This window comes from Copadichromis virginalis, linkage group LG2 (assembly GCF_057382275.1).
Source record: "Copadichromis virginalis isolate Kocher_CV1m ecotype Utaka linkage group LG2, C_Virginalis_male_GT1.1, whole genome shotgun sequence".
NCBI classification, from domain to species: domain Eukaryota; kingdom Metazoa; phylum Chordata; class Actinopteri; order Cichliformes; family Cichlidae; genus Copadichromis; species Copadichromis virginalis.
In genome coordinates, this window is record NC_140619.1 from 34,149,516 (window position 1) to 34,170,861 (window position 21,346).

The 21,346-nt window shown below is 39.3% G+C and overlaps 2 protein-coding genes and 4 non-coding genes across 6 annotated transcripts; 1 reads left to right on the plus strand and 5 right to left on the minus strand.

Annotated features, from left to right (window-relative positions):
- Nucleotides 1-204: 204 nt before the first annotated feature.
- Nucleotides 205-15,927, plus strand: fermt3b (FERM domain containing kindlin 3b). The gene is made up of 15 exons (XM_085431461.1): nucleotides 205-369; nucleotides 1,618-1,742; nucleotides 4,862-5,095; nucleotides 7,012-7,128; nucleotides 7,295-7,463; nucleotides 9,451-9,553; nucleotides 9,666-9,773; nucleotides 9,971-10,105; nucleotides 10,623-10,669; nucleotides 10,824-10,948; nucleotides 13,032-13,138; nucleotides 13,297-13,515; nucleotides 13,740-13,864; nucleotides 14,312-14,453; nucleotides 15,134-15,927. The coding sequence occupies exons 2-15, from the start codon at nucleotides 1,619-1,621 to the stop codon at nucleotides 15,311-15,313; spliced, it is 1,935 nt and encodes a 644-aa protein (XP_085287587.1). The 5' UTR covers nucleotides 205-369; nucleotide 1,618; the 3' UTR covers nucleotides 15,314-15,927.
- Nucleotides 2,920-2,991, minus strand: trnaw-cca (transfer RNA tryptophan (anticodon CCA)). Its single transcript has one exon. It is a non-coding gene; the product is annotated as a tRNA-Trp (tRNA).
- trnaw-cca (transfer RNA tryptophan (anticodon CCA)) lies at nucleotides 3,585-3,656 on the minus strand. Its single transcript has one exon. It is a non-coding gene; the product is annotated as a tRNA-Trp (tRNA).
- On the minus strand, nucleotides 6,024-6,095 carry trnaw-cca (transfer RNA tryptophan (anticodon CCA)). Its single transcript has one exon. It is a non-coding gene; the product is annotated as a tRNA-Trp (tRNA).
- trnaw-cca (transfer RNA tryptophan (anticodon CCA)) lies at nucleotides 6,824-6,895 on the minus strand. Its single transcript has one exon. It is a non-coding gene; the product is annotated as a tRNA-Trp (tRNA).
- Nucleotides 15,793-21,262, minus strand: trpt1 (tRNA phosphotransferase 1). The gene is made up of 8 exons (XM_085431474.1): nucleotides 21,196-21,262; nucleotides 20,600-20,712; nucleotides 20,325-20,406; nucleotides 18,019-18,188; nucleotides 16,934-17,111; nucleotides 16,800-16,856; nucleotides 16,597-16,707; nucleotides 15,793-16,492 (listed from the first exon to the last, which is right to left on the minus strand). The coding sequence occupies exons 2-8, from the start codon at nucleotides 20,669-20,671 to the stop codon at nucleotides 16,470-16,472; spliced, it is 693 nt and encodes a 230-aa protein (XP_085287600.1). The 5' UTR covers nucleotides 20,672-20,712; nucleotides 21,196-21,262; the 3' UTR covers nucleotides 15,793-16,469.
- Nucleotides 21,263-21,346: the final 84 nt, after the last annotated feature.

Here is a 21,346-nt window from a genome sequence, read left to right on the forward strand (position 1 = left end):
TAAAAGGTGAAAGTGCTGCTACTAAAGTATAGAACTCATAACTCACACCCTAAAGTTACATTTTTGCTGATTACTCAACACACAAAAATAACATATTTATGCACACCCAAATTGCCATATATGTGTCACTCCCACAGTCTGTCAGTGAAAAATGTTTGAGCCTTTTCACATTTCCGCCTGTCGGAAACTGACAGAGAAAAAAAAAGGAACAAGCAGCAGTGACACAAGTAGCAGAGACCACAACCCAAGAGAGACAAAACTGGTAAACCTTCTCGGAGAAAACCTGGTAAACTTCTTCAGAGATCTTGACAGAGGCGCAGGGGGTCCCCAGTTTCCATTTTTCAAAACCTTGGACGCGGGAAACTGACGGTATTGTCCTTTAAAGTGTGTGTGTGTGTGTGAGAGAGAGACAGCATGAGGACAGAGAGCAAGTTTAGGACAGGGCGTGTGTGTATGCGCATGTTTACGAAGCTTCTCTGTTATACACACATCTGAGGTCATGTATTTACTTTCACCACTTCATGAAATGAAATGTAAAATGATGAAGTGGTCACACAGATGGAAAATTATGATTAGACTCATACAGATGTGGAAAGTGTAGGCCTAAGTAGAGGTGCAGGGGGTGTGAAACTTTTATTTATGCATTGTTTTGTCTCTATCTGCTCTTATTTCAGTTCTTAATTAAGTTCAGACACATTTCAGTCCATAAATCCAATATCTTCAAGGTGGGCTTCTACTTTTCATACATATGCAGGAGGACACTGTCTTAACGGGGGATGAACTTCTCACTTTGGGTGGGTCAGAAAGCGGAAGTGTGCATCCATGGTGATAGTTTAAGTCAGAAACAGGAAGTGCTCATCAAAGTGGACATCCCATCCATTATACGTGTGTGTCTGTGTCATGTTGCGCAGTATTATGTGGGTTAAAGTTGGTTTTCTCTGATAGGCCGAAGAGTGATTGGCAGGTCAAATATCCTCCCTTTGTCTCATTCAATATTTTAAATGCCCTGAAAAGCAGAAGGAGGTGTTATATGACCAAAGCTATCCGATTTCTTTTTTAATTTTTTTTTAATTGTTATAAAATAACTCACTCAACTTGTCATCACACTTTTACCCTCTTGAAAAATAATTAATGCATATATTCATAATTCATAATTCAGATATGAACTTATCCCTCATAAAGTACTTTGTAATATTCTTGCATGTTTTTATCTCCTTTTAGAGAGTTTTAAATGTCTTGCAAAAACGTAGATGTATTTCAAACGAGCATCGTTGCTCACTCTCACCCTAACACTCCCTCTGAAACATCTGAACAGTTTTTCATGTCAGTCTCATGGAGCTGATTTTTCACAGTTTGATCAATGTGGCGAAGAAACAAAGGAAAGTTAATTACACGTCTTCTTCCATTGTCTTTGTCATCGTTGTCACATATGTAACAACAAGGACAAATAAAAAGAAACACAAGGCATTTGTCACCCATAATCCATCACATAAAAGATGGAGGAGGGCGATAAAGCTGTTTACTCTCTCCGTGTTTGTCTGTTTATCTGTCACTGTGCTCTGTCAGGCTTGTCTCCTGCATTTCTTTCTCACTATCCCACGCTCTCTTTTTTTCCAGTATGGCGGCGTGGGACCTGTCAGTCACGGTGGAGGACCTGGGGCTCGATGCCCCACCCGTCACCATCAGCGTGGCCTCCGACCTTCACATCGGAGGGGTTATCCTCAAGTTGGTGGAAAAGACACGTGGGTAGCTCTGTCTTCCTCTCTTTGTCTTCCTCTCAGTCACACTTCAGACTAAAATTAGTGTCGTAATTTACATATTCACACAAGAGTTCACATACAGTTAACAAAATTACAAATGCATAGTTAAGGCAAGAAAACTGAATGAATTATTCAGCACACAGTGTGTCACAAGTCCTCTGAACTGCTCTTATAATTTTTTTTCTTTTGTCACCTGCTACATGTTTTCAATTTTAGTTTGTTCACTTCTTCCGCCACTGCTTTCAGCAAGAAACACAACATCAGTCTAAACATATGTTTCATCAAGTAGTTTGTCAATGTGAGACCAATTAGGTTGGACGGATCATGCAGACACCAGTAAGATCTAACCAAAACAGCTCAATCACATGAGGCTGTTTTAGTTTCAGAGAGGATGAATGTAAATGACCTAGGAGCAAACATTGAATAAGTGAGGAAACAAAGCTATAAATAAAGCTCGGGCAAATTGATCACTTGTTAATTGCGAGCAGGTCTATGCATGCATTCAATCAAAATCAGTCACGCATTATTTAAACATGTTTTGTACACATGCAAAAGATTACACAGCCCTTTGACAGCAGAGACAGACTCCACCCCAGACGAACCCTGCACTGGACAAACAGTAAATTGATTGCAATCATTGGACTGACCAATGTTCAGAACAATGGGAAAAGTTGGGAAGGTCCTTGCTGCCATTTCTGAACAGCTGTAGATTCCAAGGATGTTCCCAGATGCGTTATTCAGATGTGTCACCACTTGTCCAATGTCTAAAAAAGGATCCAAGCTGTCGCTGAGTGTATGTGAACTTCTGACAACAGAAAATAAGGAAAAGCAATAAGGAAAATGTTCAAATCACATCAGGATCAATGCAGAGTGGGTAACAGTGTTGTGCTGCATCTCTCACAATCCAAGATCCATAAGGTCCTGCTGATTTAACTCTGTAGTGAACATATTCCAGTTAATAAAGAGGCTGCACTTTCCTATGACGTGTTTCAGGAACATTAGTGTAAATAATGTGTGGAAAAAACGAAAAACTAGCAGACAAATATGAGCCATGTGGGAACATACTGAAAACAATCTGGCTATTGCCTAGCATTGTTTGGTAGTGGTCACATAAGAGCAGTGTAAAGCATCGTATAAGGAGCAGAAATAAGTAAAGAAATGACCCTGACGTGATTTGAACACGCAACCTTCTGATCTGGAGTCAGACGCGCTACCGTTGCGCCACAGCGTCTCACAGGTGGCCATTTTCTCAGGTCAATGAGTCAATGCAAGGTGTCAGTCAGAAAATTACAACTGATATTTTTTTTATTGTTATAACGTCATTTACTCAACTTTTCATCAAACTTTTACCCTCTTGAAAAATGAGTAATGCATATATTCATCATTTTTATGCACTAGTGGGTAGTAGATATGAAATCGTCCCTCATAAAGTACTTTTTGATATTCTGTTAAGTGTTATTATCTCCTTTCAGAGATTTTGAAATGTCTTGAAAAAATGTTGATGTATTTCCAATGAACATCGTTGCTCACTCTCACCCTCTGAAACATCTAAACCGTTTTTCATGTCAGTCTCTTAAATGTTAAACCTTAAACATTTAAAGCTTATTTTAAACAGGAAGAAACGTTCAGCAGAACCTGGATGAATTACGAGAATAGATCCTCTGTTAACAGATTGCTGGTTTTAGATACAAATGTAATACTGAGGTATCCCAAAAAGTAGCGTTTTCAGTGGAAAAAAGGTTTGGTGACTTCTTCATTCTCGAGACTGAAGTGAGTCATCTGAGCATGCATCGAGACTTCTCAGAGGGTAAGAGACTAAAGAAATGACCCTGACGTGATTTGAACACGCAACCTTCTGATCTGGAGTCAGACGCGCTACCGTTGCGCCACAGAGTCTGCATAGTGTGTGCACCAACTATGGTTACACACCATTTCCTGTCTTAATGGAAAAAACAAACAAAAAACTAGTTAATTATTAGGTCACAAATGCGGTGAGCTGGGGTTAGCTTTAAACAAAGAAATTATGTTATATAGTGTGTCATAGCAGTGTTGCTCAAAGCATAGAAAACAATTTTTAATGATCAAATGTCACTAATTAAATATTAAAAATTGAACGAATTTGTGATATTTAATTAGCAATTGCAAACATAAGCACTGTTGCTACCATACAGTACACTAACTACGCTAACTCCCCCGAATCCTAAAATACTTCACACACGTAAAATGTGTAACGTACTAATAACAATTTTTTTTAACTAAAAAAAAACACGACGCTATGGTTTGTAAGTTGTGAAGGTGAAAACACTAAGGAAACCCAAACAATCGCAGGACCCCTACTTGGCAACAGTGGGAACAAAAAACTCCTTTTTAACGGGAAGAAAACTCCAGCAGAACTAGAGAGGGAGCCATTGGTACGAGCAAAGGAACGAGAGCAGAGTGAGAGATAGGACATGACATGTGACATACATATCTAGTAAAGTGGCCAACAGCAGTAATAATAATGTAATACTGTATTCTTTTTATTAGTAATATAATGTAAATGAGGAGGCAGACCAGGTATCGAATAGGTGAAAACCAAAGTTTTGTGGGGGAGATCAGGTAATACCAGCAGCTGCAGACCAATACAACAGCTCTATCATCAATTCTAAATTTTAAGCTCACACATTTCCTTTTGTTTGTTCTACAATAGTTATGCTGTGCATGCAGACTGTATTGACTCCTTTCTTATATTTGTTACATTCAAATGGGAATGGAGACAATATTAGAAACATATTTCCATAACACAGTCAAGTATGGCTGCCTAATATAAGCGGAAAACGGTTCATTTATATTTACAAAAGATTAATGGTCAGTGGAAACTTTTAAGTTGTACTTTTTTGTGAAAAAAAAGACAAGAAATCACTTTATGGCTTTTGTTAAAACTAACCATACAAAAAGTCAATAAAAAATCCATTATTTTTCAAGTAAAATGCCATTTAAAATATCCGACGATCATCGTAGTAATAAGTAAATTAGAATATTTTTAAAGTAAAGATGACCAGATTCAGTTTCTTGAATAGTTTAACTCTTTTTACTCTGACTTTTGTTTCTGTCCTCTGCAGAGATCAAACAGGACTGGTCAGATCATGCGCTGTGGTGGGAGCAGAAGCAGCGGTGGCTGCTGCGGACAGCCTGGACTCTGGAGAAATATGGTATCCACGCTGATGCCAAGCTAGTCTTCATGCCCCAGCACAAGCCCCTAAGACTGGGTCTGCCCAACGGCATTACACTGAGGCTCCGGGTCTGCTTCTCCAATCCCGTCTTCCAGACAGTGATGGGCATCTGCAGAATGCTTAGTAAGATTTTCTTTCTTTCATTTCTCTCTTTTGTCTAGTTCTCTGTTTGCTAGCAACATCTACACATCTAAGTTCTTTTTCTCATCTCTCCTTCTCAGTCCCGTTGCAGATTCTAAGTACTCAAGCTGTAATATAGCTGTTCACAATAATTTAATCAGTGAAATGTGTCAAAGTGCCTCATTAATACATCGCAGGGTGACTGCAACTATTGCCAGAGAGGGCCTTCCCCATCTGCTTTGTGCTTTCATTTTGTCTAATTCTGGCACTTCTTGGTCTCGATTCCTCACCAGAAATCCCCGGGAGGGGCCAGCAGACTGGAAAGGTTTTTTAAAGCAGCACGGAAGGGGGAAAATAATGACATCTGTCTATAGAAATGTCACACACATGTTCAAAGATAAGGCTTGGTATCATGAAGTAAGCAGTTCCTTTTTAATTATATTTGCTCCTAGAGCTCACTTGTACTGGCAGAAAAGACACATCCATGTTGAGGACATTCTCTTGACTATAAACTTTTATTTTTTATTTCTAATTTTAAATCCCGCATTGCTTCCTGCCTTTGTTGTGACATTGCTTCATATGTTGTTTGTATGGATCAATATCAAGAGGTGTATGTGAGGATTTGTAGGGAGTATGTATGCTCCAAAATTCCACTTTGCTGCAGTTGCACACCACTGCATATAAAGGCACCTAGTTGGCATCTAATAGACAATAAAATTCGTTTTTAAAGTAATATAAAGACAACAGATGTTTGATATAAGGAAGAGGAAAATGACCAGACCTAGGAAAAGAGGAATGCATTTTCCTGAGATGAGATAAATAAAAGCAGCTCTGCAGTGGCACTAAATGTTCAACAAAAGGAAATTTTGAATACCAAATTATAATTTTGGTATGCACTCTTACACTTCACTGATTTAAGCAGTAAATAAATTGACCCTGACGTGATTTGAACACGCAGCCTTCTGATCTGGAGTCAGACGCGCTACCGTTGCGCCACAGAGTCGCACAGGTGGCCATTTTCTCAGGTCAGACTCAATACAAAGTGTCAGTGTAATAACACTGGAAAACTTTTGGGGTGGGGTAGAATACTAAAGTAAAGTTTGTTTATAGTATATGTGCCATTTTTGGTACTTATGAAAATCTCCTTTTATGTCAAATTACCTGCTGTACTACAAACACATCACACACAAGCAAATATTAATAAGAACCTGGTTTTAATTTATTAAAATGCCCTAGTTTTAATGTCTTTCTTAGTTAGAGGATAGGAGTGAGATTCTCAGAACCATGAGCCAATCCTTATCGGGACAACAGTGCATGTACTGCGCAATCAGAGCCTTTCACAGTGCAAGGTTTCAATCCAACGATACTGACAAGTTGGAGGTGGGGGAACGTCAGTGGCAAAATGACAGCATTGACATTAACAGTTTCTTACTATTATATGTACTAATTCTGGTATTATATCCGCCTGTGAACAATTCTCCAGTAAGATGAAGATATCTGCTAATTGTAAGGTAAAGATCCAACAATAATACAGAGAATACACGAAAAATCAAGAATCAAAACGAACAAGGACTTGGTGACAGTGGGAAGGAAAATTACTTTTAAACAGGAAGAAAGCTCCAGCAGAACCTAGATCAGTTATGAGTGAAGATCGTCAGTTAACAGATTGCTGTTAAGTGAGGATACAAATGTAGCATCTAGCTTTGTTAGAGGGTAAGATATTAAAGGACTTGACCCTGACGTGATTTGAACACGCAGCCTTCTGATCTGGAGTCAGACGCGCTACCGTTGCGCCACAGAGTCTATGCTTTGAGTGTTGCTTTAACAATCAGCTTAATACAAGAAGTAAACACACCCCTGAATAACTTATCACCTTTACAGCACTGTTACTGTACATATTATTTATTTATTTTTAATAGACATTCGTCACCCTGAGGAACTCTCCCTCCTTCGACCCATAGAGGAGAAGAAAAAGAAGAAAGACAAAAATTTGGCACCAGAGATCTACGACCTGACCGAGGTGCCCCTTTCCTCGGGTACACGCATCACATTTTATTTACACTGCAGGCATAACATAGTAAAAATTAAATTAAATCATTTCCCATGTAATGTAAAAGGCCTGAAAAACATTTTAAACATTGTGTGCTGTCATTTTAATTAAAACTATGCAGGTCAACCTTATTATTTCCACTCCTTTTGCAGTATCCCGGCCCTGTCTGTATAACGGCATGCCCGCTCACTTTGCCGACTCACCGGAGATGGAGGCCATCTACAAGATGCTGTCAGTCAGTCAGCCTCCCCCTGCCCCTGAGGTCATAGCCAAGCAGTACCGCCCAGCCAGCGTTGTGGACAAGGCTCACATCAATGGCAGGTATGTGTGCACAGGTATCAGTCTGTCAAACCAGGTGTTTACATCGCAGAGGGGAACTGATAGAGTTTCATTGTCCATGTCACACTAATGCAAGATGTTTAACAAACAAGTTCCCCACAAACTGAGTCCTCTTATTAACTAGCTATCAGGGATGCTGCCTCAGTTAGTATTCTTACCCCACAATACAGAAGGCCGGTGTAATCACTCGCCACTTTTCTTTTTCTTTATCAGTCCTGATAAAGAAAACTGGGGGTTTCCAGAACTCAGAGCTGTATCTACTGAAGCAGTGGCCTCCTCTGATCTCGAGTTCAGACATATTTTATCTTATGCGCATGCTGGTTCATAAAGATACTACCGCCAGTGCCTACAAATGTATTAAAATAGGAGCTGTTTGAAGGGCTTTTAGACTCTTTGATGTAATAAATTAGGCACAGTCGCAGCTTTTTTAAAGTCTCCTGCTTTATCTCTCTAAAGTTCAAAGCCGCTTTAAACTTCAGCTGCCTCAGCCATTGTTGCATAATTACACATCAAATAAATACTTTTTGAAAACATCAAATACGTGAGCTTACATAAAGCACATTATATCATTAGCTTTATAATAAGTAGTCAGTAATATAGTAATGTGAAAAAGTCTTGAGCCACACGTCATTTCTTCATATTTTACTTCCAAGGAGCCAGACTTCAGACATTAAATGATTTTTCACCCACTTTCAGTCCAGTCCTTGTACCTTAGCAACCAGAATGTTTTGTTTGTTTTTCTTTTTATTTAGACCCTCAACACACCTATGAGTCATGCAAGCATAAAATGACACCTAACTCAAGGGATGAACTGGTGTTGTTTATTTCTATTTTTGTAAAATGTTAAAGATAACACAGTTGATTGGCATAAATTTGTATTGTTGCACCTATTCCCAGAGAGCTGTTAGCTATTAATTAGCAGAGTGTGCAGTGTGTCCTTAGAACATTTGTGGAAATGTTAGAAGTAGAGGACAGAAAAAGAAAAATAAACAGTACATGAAAGTCATGTCCTTAAGAAATAGGAAATAATCCAGGAAAGAGTTGACACAGGACTAGAGAGATGCATTTGTCCCTTCTTTTAATCCATTTAATACAGAAATCGTGTCAGTGGAAGGATGCTTGAGAGGAAAATGTAGATATATATGGAGAAAAGGCTGAGGTGTGCTAACGAAATCTGTGGTGACAGGTCTTATGGAGTGATGAATCCAAATTTGAAAAATTTCATTCAAACGGTTGTGAATATGTATGCAGGAGGCAAGCAACCGTCTGTAAAACACAGTGGAGGCTGTGCCATGGTTTGGAGCTGCATTTCACCCAGCAGTGTTTGAGATCTTGTAAAAATGGAATTATGAGCATTGGAAAGTACAGTCAGATTTGGATCCACTATGCAATACCATCTGGAAAGCATCTCATTGACGACAGTGTGTTTAGGACAATGATCACACTGGAGTAAAAGCATGCCATCAGTAATGGATTGATTTCCCCAGAGCCTAGACTTTAATATAATTGAAGCAATGTGTGATCATCTTGACAGATAATAGAACAAAAGAGAGCCAACATTCAAAGAAGAGGTTGAAATGTCCTTCAAGAATCCTGGGGAATTATTTTTGAAGACTACTTAAAGAAATGACAAGAAAGCTTGGCTAAGACACTTCAGACTATGTTAAATAATAATAATGATCACACCCTAGACTTTTGTACACTACTATAAAATTAAGTGAAATACAGAATATAGTTCATATAGAAGTATATGTTTGTTTCTTAAGGTTTTGCACATTTTTTGTTATTCTGCTGTGTTTTGCTATAAGATGTAGTTTCTAAAAACAATCATGTTACCAATTTACTTTGTTTAGGTCAAGCTGTCTATATGATGTCAAATAGTATTTTCTTGTGATTTTAAATACAGATAAACATGGATGTAACAAATATGAAATCATAAACATATATATTCTTTGTCTGTCCCTCTCAGGTGGTTGGACTCGTCCCGTTGTCTTCTGCAGCAGGGCATCCAAGAGAGTGATAAACTCTGGCTTCGCTTCAAATACTATGCTACTTACGATATGGATTCTAAGGTATGTGTGTGTGTGTGTTTACACAAATACAGAGAGTGTGTGTGTGTGCATATTTCTTTGCCAGTATATCAACTCTCTGACCTCATCCTTCTCTTTCCTCTCCACCCTGCAGTATGATGCTGTACGTCTGACCCAGCTCTATGAGCAGGCACGCTGGGCCATCCTGCTGGAAGACATCGACTGCACCGAGGAGGAGATGATGCTGTTTGGAGCTCTGCAGGTAGAAAATCCATCTGCTGACAGTGAAATATGTGAATCACTCTAATGGAAGTGTACATTTCGCTGGATGTCAGATAATATAGAGACTCAAATGTTCTCCCACTCCTCAAAGATATCTGGTCTATTCAATCGTCAGTAAAGCAGTGTCGTATAAAACTGGATTAAATAGGACATTTCTCTGTCTCGTTTTACATGCAGTATCATATCAGTAAGGTGGCTCAGTCAGAGCCCCAGATCATGAGCAACAATCCAGCCATGGACGATCTGGATTCCGCCCTGCAGTCCCTGGAGGTCAAGATGGAGGGAGAAGGCAGCTCTGCATCTGATTTGCTGGTCAGATACAATAGTCTCACCCGAGTCTTTTTAAAATTAAATTATTTTAATAACGGGGAACAGAAATTTATAACAATTTAGGTCCAGGCTTCTCAAAGTGTGGCTTGCAGGCCAGTGGCTGCCTGTGATGATATGTGCTACTGTACACTTTACTACTTTGATCACAGAATGAAACAGAGGGATTATTTCACTTCAATTTTAACCTTCCTAACACTGACAAGTACAGCTGACATTATTAAATGTGATATGCACCTGACTCATGGTTAAAAAAATATAGACCAGCACATCAGTGTTTCATGGTAGAATTTTTCCTATATGGGCCTCCTTGTCCCCCTGATTGGCTTTAAGAACACCTGATTTAAGATATTTCATTAATGGTAGTATTAGCCTGGATCCAAATCCACTGATGATGTAGACAGCATTGAGTTAAATGTTTGGTCTTATGTCAAACTAACATTGATTGACTAACAGTTTTATTGCTAAAACATATTAACTGAAAAACTTGCATTTTATCCAGGAAAATATGACAGCACCAGAACTCACTGACTACCTGAAGATATTTAGGTGAGAGCTGGTTTCCAACTGGTTAAAATAAATTTCATTTTCTTTAAATAAATAAATATTTATTAGTAACCTTCCTCTTTATTTCTAACTTGTTATGAATCTGGGGGAAAAATCCCTGGTGAAATCAGCTAATGTGATTACATGTATATTTCAGACCCAAAAGGCTGACTCTGAAGGGGTACAAGCAATACTGGTTCAAGTTCCAAGATACCTCCATTTCTTATTTCAAGAGCAAAGAGGAAAGCATAGGAGAGCCCATTCAAATGATTAACCTCAAAGGTAATGACTTCGTTACGTACTTTTATGTTATGTTTTTCTGCTATATATAGTGCACCATGCTATTAACAGAATGGTAAGTGTTTAGCACATTTTAAAATAACAGATGTTTACCCAAAGTGATTTCCAGGCACACTTATTTGCAATCCAACTCTCCAAAAATCAATTACAAAACACATAACTTGCCTAAATAGATGATATAATAAAAATAATAACTGGAAAATAAGTCAGAAAATGAGAATAAAAACAACTAAATTGTAACAATGGTAAGAAGTTAAATAAAACAGTAGAAGAAAACATTAACAGTGAGCTTGACCAAACCATGAGAGACTTCAAACTTGATGAAAATGGGCCTGGTAGGTCTTGGAGCTGAATGAAAATTGTCAATTGTTGAGCAGGTTCTTATGTGGGAAGCCAGACTATTCCAGAACTTAGAGGCAATGACAGGTCACCTGTTTTTAGCTGAGAAGAGACATTAAGAGAAATTGGGATGATACGCTGAAGGACCTGGAGGAAAAAGACCTGTAGTATATTATGGCCATGGAGGTCTTTAAAAACAAATAGTACAATTTTAAAACCTTTTAGAAATTTCACAGGTAGCTATTGCATGTGTATAGAAGCTTGATTGTAAGCAGGGGGAACTAAGTTGATATTGTTAGTAAGGTATCTCAAAAATTCAACTTACTGGCTCAGATTTCTGAGGTTTGAATTTTGAGATTATAACCCAAAATTTAGACATATAAGTCACTTTTTTTATGTGGCAGAGACAAGCTTCCATACTGCTGATCTACAGCAGGAGTGACATGATGTCTTTTCTTTGTACCAGTAAAGACTCTAGCAGAATACCTAACTGAAGGCCTTCAGTTATGCTATGATTTGAAGTTGAAGGATATTTTGGCTATCTGTGATTTCAGATCATTCAAACAGTCGAAGAGGTTCTTAAAGGAGTGGTCAATGTCAGGTGTGGCTGGCAGATAAAACTGGGTGCCATCACGTAACAGTGATAGTAAATGTTGTATTCATGAATGCTAGAGTCAAGGGGTAACAAATATATTGAAACTAAAAGAGGACCTAACATGGATCCCTGAGGGATATCACAGTTAGTAGAAACTGAAGCCGTTTCCTATTTGGACACTAAAGGTTGAGGAAAACCAGTGTAGAAACCCTGCAGTCCTACGTTATGCTTCAAATGTTTTGTTGTTCAAATGTTAAAAGTATTTATCTAGAAAGCAACTTGGGAGAAGAGAATTTTTTTCTAAAATCTTGGCAAAGGAAGGTAACTTTGGTATCGGTCTGCAGTTACTAAGGAAATATGGGCAAAGTTTATGCTTCTTTAGAAACGGCTGCATGACTGTGTTTTAAAACAGGAAGGAATGACTCAATTTGCTAAATAATTATAGCGTAAATAGTCAGAATAAAAGGAGACAGTGGACCAAAAGCTGCCATGAAGAAGTGTGCAGGTATTATATTTAGAGAACAGTGATGAAGTTGACTGACTCTCTGAAAATGTTAAATGCGGGGGTGACATTTTAGATCTTCTGGTGTTAATGTTGTCAGTGAAGAAGTCCAAAAACTTCCAACACATATGGAATCACATATCAGACACTGAGTTTTAATATATTGCAAGAAGTGAACACCTAAAGGTAGATAAGTACTATGAGTTAAAAGTGAATTAACCTCCTAGGACCTGGCGTCCACATATGTGGACATCACATTTTGGGTTGTCTAGACCAAAATACTAAATTTTGCTTTACAAGGGCCTGATATCCACTCACGAGGACATTATACTGCCTCTGTTTCATCAAAATTTAAAACGAATATCCTCATATGTGGCTCTCATTTTTCTTAGGAACAAAAATGGCGTAAAAAAAACAAATGTGGTGATTCTTTGTTTTTACATTCATCGGGTCCCAATATGCCCAAATATCAAAGAGAAATTAAAAATGCATGACATGGAAGAGTTCGGGTCTTAGGAGGTTGAGGAGAATCAGCGGGGATCATATCAGTCTCTTCCTACACGCTTTTTGTTTTTAACAGCTTAACCATGAACCTAATGATACCACTGTAATGTTGCTCCTTTACACAGGATGTGAGGTGGCTCCAGACGTTAATGTGGCTGCTCAGAAGTTCCTTATCAGACTCCTGATTCCAGCACCTGAAGGCATGAATGAGGTCTATCTTCGCTGTGAGAACGTGAGGCCACACGCACACCCATACACCTCATCTCTACGTGTGACATCCTTTCATTTTCAATGCCTCTATCTTCAGTTCATCATCTCAGCTCTGACCACAGTCACACCTGTCTCTCATGCTCTTTTTTCTATGTTATGTCTTTGAAATTCACCCTGCAGGAGCAGCAGTATGCTCAGTGGATGGCAGGGTGCCGGTTGGGATCCAAAGGCAAGACCCTCGCCGACAGCAGTTTCCAAAGTGAGATCCAGAGTATCCGCTCTTTCCTGGCGATGCAAAAGACCAACTCCAGTTCCAGCAGTGCAAATGCCAGCGAAGAAAGCATCAATACTCACAGTCTGGTGTCACCACGTTACCATAAAAAGTACAAACCCAAACAGGTACAGATGTAGCAACAGGCCACAAAAGGATAAATGTTGCAGATTTATTGTCTTGTGTTTTCACAAAGCAGTATTTTTGATCTCATATATTTTGTGTGGCTCAAATTACCAACCTAAATGACCTTACAGTACAGTAATTTTGTGCAACTGTGCAAATCTGCAACTGCTTATGGCAGCAAAAATATAATTAAATCTCACCTTTTACCCTCTGCCTGCTCTTCCAGCTGACCCCTCGAATCCTGGATGCATACCAGAACGTGGCTCAGCTCTCCCTGACAGATGCATTGATGCGCTTCCTGCAGATCTGGCAAGCCCTGCCTGACTTTGGGCTTGCATACGTTGTTGTCAGGTTAAGTTTAAAGTTTCATTTAAAGCTTTTGAGAGTTGATTCTGTGCCAGTGAACACATCAAAGACCGAAATTCACTGTGACAAGGTTATTATAAAGCACTTGACCTCGAACATCCTCCTTCTGTGTGTTATGAACATTATAAATGTTTTAACAGCATAAAAGCAGAGACTGTAGTCGAGGGAAATGCACGCCCAAGATCGGCAGAAATGTAGTTCATGCTAAAAAAAATGAAACTAACCTAACATTTTTTTTTCACTTTTTGGGTAGACAGAAAGAAAAATTTTAAACATCCTTCCACCAGCAATGTGCAAAGTCATCAGACTAAGTGTAGTTCTTTAGAAGTTTAATCATTTTTATATGGAGGACTCAAGACTGACTTTTATCTAAAATAAATAAATAAATTAACTTAGAGGAATCTAAACAAAATATACCCCCCCCCCAAACAGGTTCAAAGGCAGCCGGAAGGATGAGGTACTCGGCATTGCTCCCAATCGCTTGATCCGTATTGACCTTAGTGTGGGTGATGTAGTGAAGACCTGGCGCTACAACAACATGAAACAGTGGAACGTCAACTGGGATATTAGACAGGTATGACTTATATCTTGAACAGGCTTCTGTCTGATAATTTAAAAATGTCTAGAATGCTCATTTTCAACTTCACGTTTTCATTCTCAGAGGTTTTTATGATTCATAGTTCTGACAAGAGGTTTGAACCTTCTACTCGCTGTCCTGACCTCATATTTTACCAAGAGTTTTAGAAAATTGTCTAAGAGGGAGAACTCTGAGTAGTCTGAAGCCTGAACCTTAGGCTTGCAAGAATAATTACTTCTTGTACAACTGATGTACAATGCCTTATTACACAATGGTATTTGTGATAACTGAGCATGAATGAAAAGAAGCTTGTGTGTTTAGAGACAGACCCACAAACCAAGCATGAATTTAGCTGCACGCTAAAGACTTCTGAAAACATGCTGACAGTGTGTCTTTCAATAAAGTGACATTTATAGTTCTTACTGGTCAGATCTTTTAATGGAAATGGTTCTGAAACTGTGGGGCACAGACAACCAGGTGAAAAACCTGAAATGAAACTGAGATTGATGAATATGCTTTTACAAAACCAGAAAGAAAATTTAGGAGCTATTGCCCTAATGACTTACAACGTGGGATATGTATGTATATTTGTAGTGAAGATATTTTTCATCCCTGGATTAATATTTTTTTTCTAAATAGCTCTGCATTTCTTTTGTGTTAATTTTCGTCTACTCCAGATGGCCATTGAGTTTGAAGGGAATGTGAACATTGCCTTCAGCTGTGTGACTGCTGATTGCAAAATTGTTCATGAGTTTATCGGAGGCTACATTTTCATGTCGACACGCAGTCGGGAGAAGAGCGAAACGCTCAATGAGGAGCTATTCCACAAGCTGACCGGTGGCCACGAAGCTCTCTAAGACTGAAACACAAAAGCCCAGACAATGGGATGGTTGACAGCCCATCAGACCTCCTGTGTCTCAGTGGAAAACCAGCTTGGAAAAAGACTTAATGTTTAACTCAAGCAGCCACAAAAAGATAAGGAAATCATCAAAAACAAGATACTCAGTTTACTGTAAATGTGTTAGAAACTTGTAAGTACACCAAGTTTTCCATTCACACATCAGTGGATGTTAAACTTGATATGTTCTGACATGTTCAAGACTCCAGCGGTCCTCATGCTGACTTCCCCCCTCCCTACAGGATGGACTGCTGCTGGGCCAATCTGCTGGGCTTCTGGTCCAGGTTCAGCAGGCGTCATAATCAGACTCAAAGAAATGTAAAATCAACAGCTGAATCAGCCAGCTCTAACTTCTAACTACTTTTCTGAACTCACTCTGTCAAGAAATGTAATCAGCATTGCTCAGAATTGAAAGCCTTGAATGTCCAGAGCTCCAGACCCAGTGTTACTTAAACTTTTTATTAGAAATTAATGTTACAGGTAATGATATGACTGAGAAATATAAGATAAATGGCAAAATATTCACCACATAAAACATTTACTAAAATAAATAGAGCTGTATACTTTTCATTATCTCTTGTTTTCCCTGTGACATATTTTGGCAATTTCTTACACAGGAAACCTCAAACAAGTTATCTTCCCTCACACACTGTGCGTGTCAGTCCATATCTTACTGGAAACTGCAGTCCGTTAAACCTCAATGTCTGCATCCTCTCATTTCCCATGCTTAGCCACGTGACTAACCACATGCACAATACGCTTTATTTAAAGATCTGCCAGTTAAAATATCCTGGTAGTCATTGGTACAATGCTTTATTTAGCATGAAGTGGGGAAAACAAGGCTTCTGTATTTTTAAGTTTGTTGAATTGTCATATAAAAATAAGGATACACCTTCTGTCCTGTTCACTTTCAATAATGAATCAACAGTTTAAAGTTTACCAATCAGGTGCCACTTTGGGAGATTTCTGAATATACACTTCTGTTGCTGATAAATCGATGCTGCTGGAAAACAAGTGTTGCCAGGGGAACTGGGATAAGCATCAACCAACCGTCGGATGCTAACATGGTCAGGTGAGTGCGGTAATGACCAATGACAGGACAGCACTCTCTGCTGTTACTGCAGTGGCAGGATGCTCCCTGGAACACAGCAAAAGAGAGCTCAGTGAACAAGGAAATAGTGAACCCAAATCCACGTAAGCATAAAATCTAAACTTTTATTTCTGTATAAGAGTTTTTCTTACTTGAAGGTCTCAGTCTTAGAGCTCGGCTGAAGTATTTAGGTTGAATTTTACCCTCAGCATCACCTTCAGTCAACAGCACATCATTCTCAGACCAGAAGAACTTGATACCATCTGTAGAGACACATAAAACTAGTAGCATTGGTTCCTACACATATAGAGTAAAGGTAGATAATTGGACAGCAGCAATCGGGGTTTAATCTTACCAGCCAGTGCTTTGGGGACATCAATAAACACAGCTAGATCACAATCTTTCCTCATGCCTGGTGGGGGGAAAAAAATAACGCTGTAGTACAAACCTCCTGACAAGCTACTCTCCATCAAACTCACACGAGCATACCACTGATGATGCCGTCCTCCCCTGGCAAGCCTTGTGCCAGATGGATGTGTGTCCTCTTCATGCGGCTCAGGCCCTGCTGCTGGATGGAGCTCCAGTTTCTGAGGTAGGAGCCATGAACAGCCTCAGCAGGGCAGTCTGGAGAACCAGCCATGACCGGTTTCAGCTCCAGATCCACAACCTGACCGTGGAAACACAGCCAGGATAGCCACAGATTTACAAAGCCGCCTTAAATCTGGTAAAGAAAGGCATTCTGGTTACTATTGCTTTATTTTAGTAATTAGTCATGGGCAGTTGATTAGTATCGGAGAAAATAGTGAGAGAAATTATTAAACTCAAGCCCAGTGAGAGTTTGACTGATCCCATGCTCAGCTGAAATGTCAACAACAGTGGCAGTGTCAAAAAATTTAAAAGGAAGATATTCCCCATTGTTATTGGGCCTAAACCTAACATCAAATGCAAACGCTCGTGCAGGGTTTTTCCAGCATCAGTGGGGCATTTGGGAAGGCCTGACTACACATATAATCATTATCAGTCTGTACACATTAAAGACAGCTACTCTGTGTATCCGTGTATTTTCCTGTAATTTAAGATTGTTAAAAATGTAATTTTGGGATTAATTCTAAGACACTGATACGCTGATATTCCAAAGACTCTATTTACATTGATTTATTACATTATTTGGGATAAAATGGAGTTTGTTTTACCATGTTGTAGGACTTCTTCCATGACAAGAATGCAAAGAAATAGAGTAACTTCTTCAAAATAGTCTTTGACTCACTAACACTCTCCCACACATACACATCTACAGTATATTAGGCACAAATTGGGTATATGACTAAAGCAAAGTCTGCATTTTCTGAGTTGCTTTTTGGTTTTATGTCCCAAAAGTATATAAATCACATTTTCATCATATTTTTCTAATCATTTGCTGATCAGCAAGAACAAACAAACAAACTGAATATTTACTGAATTCAGCATCTAGCTAGGCGATAATGCAATATAGCCAATGTGCTGACAACAGCAAGTATAAGCTTCTCAGAGTTTACAGGTGTTGACATGTCTTACAATTTTGTAACTCTCATTACCTGTACTGAATGACCCTGATTGGCCCGAATCTGCAGCCGGCCATCCTCAGGGTGGGCACAGAGCTTAAAGCGCTGCTTGTCATTTGTGGCCACAACTCTCTCAACGTCTTCCAACGAGTACGAGTGGAACTGCGGGTGAGCCAGGAGATCCTCCACAAACAGGAAGCCGTCTATATGTGAAGAGAGCTGTTATGACTATGGTCAAATTTCCCCTGTGGATGTTACAGCCCTGTGAGCAACAAGTTGTTTGTTTGAGGCACTGATCCAATTTGGCAGCATTTTCTCTACAAATAATCCAAAAAAAAAAAAAAAAAAACAGCAAAAGGATGTTAAAAAGTTCAATATTAAAATTAATAAAAATAAAAATAAATCTAAGGTCTGCATCTGCTATCAAAATTATGACAACATCATTAAATGGGATCTGTCCATAGGTGAAATTTGTTATATGGACATCAGAAATATGTATCACCCACTTTTCTAATTGCTTAAAATTGTTCACACTACTTATTTCATATTGAATGCATAAGTCTTTTTGGTGTAACTGAAGTTTTTTACCCTTCTTGTTGTTTACATCAAGCAACGTGATTGTGATTAAGACAACTCTAGGTATTTCACCAGTGAGTGTTTTTCTAAGGATGCATTCCAGCATCACATGTAGACAAAACACAATGAATCAAATTTATGAATGATAATAATCAGAGGTTCCTCTAGTTAGTTGGTACTAATCTCTATGCGTCCTCAGACTTTCCCAATGCATAGTTTGTACATGCCTAAAGGAAAACATTATGCTCCTAGGCTCTGATCCTAGGAGCATAAGAAAGGGCTACAAGCACAAGCTCCATAGAGGCAGAAATCTAGCACAGCTGATAAAGACCAAAGTTGAAGACTGTGCAAAGGTGCTCCAAAGACACTCCAGCACATAGTAGAAAAAGGTAAGATGGTACCTGGGACAATATACACCAAGAGAAACAACCAAGTGGCTGGGATAGTATACAGGAACATCTGTTCCACATATGGACTAGAAATCCCCAAGTCCTCATGGCAAACACTGCTGAAGGTGCTTGAAAATGGCAGGGCTAAGGCCCTGTGGGACTTCAAGTTCCAGACAGACAAGCAGCTGCTGGCCAGCCAAACAGACATAGTGTTGGCTGACAAGGAGCAGAACACTGCAGCTGTGATAGATGTGGCAATCCCAGCGGACAGCAATATCAGAAAGAAGGAACACAAGAAAACAGAAGTACCAACAACAACTGGAGGAGATGCAGAATGTCCAAAGTGATCCCAGCAGTAAAAGGAGCAACAACCCTGAAACTCGACGAGCAGACCAGCAGATTTCAGGCACAACTTTAGTGTAAGTGCTTTTCTGTCTAACATTCACACACATTCATACTCTGATGCATCAGTGGATGAATGTGCCTTAGCAAGATACACATTGGGAACAACCAGGGATCAAACTACCAAACTTCTGATTAACAGATACACTACGTCCTTATACACTAATTACCGGAACTGAGCAATGGCTGTAGCTCAATGTATAATACTGTACCAGCTGACCCTGCTCTGAGTCAGAGCTCCAAATTGTCTTGTTTAAAGCAGCTTCTTAATGTTAAGGAAACCAAATTTATGTTGGTTTACAGAAATCACCCTCAGATCTCAGATAATATTGGTAAGCATATCCAGCAGAAGACTTTGTGAAGAAAGTATTATACTACAAATACCTGGGTGAATGACATCATTTTCTTTAAAGGTCATATTGGGTACTCAGTAAAATGTTTATATTGGGTTTTATTTATTTTAAACTGCCCATCTTAATTTTGCTGTTAGGTAAACATATGTACAGGCTACGTTCTTAAATGTCCTTTATAATGGTGACATTAATTACATGCAGGTTATCTCTATGTATCAGGGTCCTTTATGTTTTCAGTACACATCACTTGTCTTAGCCCTTAATAGTGGTGATTTAGGGCTTTTAATGATTTATTTGAACTGCAGAATGATTATAGTATGATTATACTGCCCACATGGACAAGCTAAATGACTTCTGGAGAAAAGCTTTATGCTTAAATGAGACAAGGATAGAGCTAACTGACCACAATCACGAGGTATTACTGGAGGTGTAAGTGTGAGGCTGGTTTTGATGCTCATTATAAGTGTTTGTGAACTTCCTGTGTGTAATTGCAGGTAATAATATGAAAATTTGCTACATTTTCAAATGAAAACTCCTTTAGAGTCCTTGCTAAATTTGCATCCCTACCAGTCTACCCTGCATTATCTGTGTTACCTAGATCTGACTGTAAGCAGCTCACCTGTACCCATTTGCAGACCCATCTGGCTGGCTCCATGGCGAAGTGCATAAGACATGGATTTAGAGAGGCGGACATCTCTGTCCTGGTGGTGGAAAAGGCATCACTTTCAGTAACATACACACACTGAAATTTAGTTCTAATTATAGCTGTGGTTTAAATATAGGACCTAGACTTTACCATGCCAAAACCCTCATACTGCCTGTCATACAGCTAATACTATGAGATATTAAAAAGACGGGAAATTATCCCAATTGAATGGGTCAACAAACTCTCACCTCTCCACCACGATGTCCTCTCCTTCCTCTTCCTCTTTTGCCACTTCCTCCCCCTCCTTTGGCACTGTCCATGAACGCACGGGCAGCTCAGCTTTTCAGACCTCGTTTTACAGCTGTTGTATGATAAATTTCACTGGTTTTAATTCTGCGAAACGTTGCATAGGATAATATTTGTTGTCAGTGCATTGCGCGTAGCGTTTTGGCTTGCTCTCGCTTCCTGTGTGTTCCCGTTCTCCGCTTGCAGGTGGCACTGTGACGGGCAGTGCTCCGGTAATTCGGCACCACAGAGGAAAAGCGGGGGTTTTTTTTTCTTTTCTTTTCTTTTTTTTTTTTTTTTTGTCCTGGAGGAAAACATCACTCAGACAGACAGCTGTTGTCTGAGTGGCTGCAGGTAAGAAAATGTTCAGGACACCCACCAAAAACAATGACGCACTCAAGAATAGAAACGATCGTTTCCGTCCGTGGTAAATAAGAACCTATCTGGTAAATAGCAGGCTCTAAAGTAGGGACTGTCCGGATACTCCTGGTGCTGGAACTGAACACAGAACCTGAGCTAACTTGGCTAACTAATGCTAGCATCGTTGAGCTTGGGTTACCTGAATTTCTGGCTGGGCAGCAGGGGGGGATTTCTGAAAAGTGTACGCTTTCAGTCGTGCTTCTTCTTCTCCTGTTTGTGTGAAACGTCCCATGTTACAGATTGAGCTCGTGGATGAAGAGATCTGCCAGCGGACCGAAGAATTCGAGCAG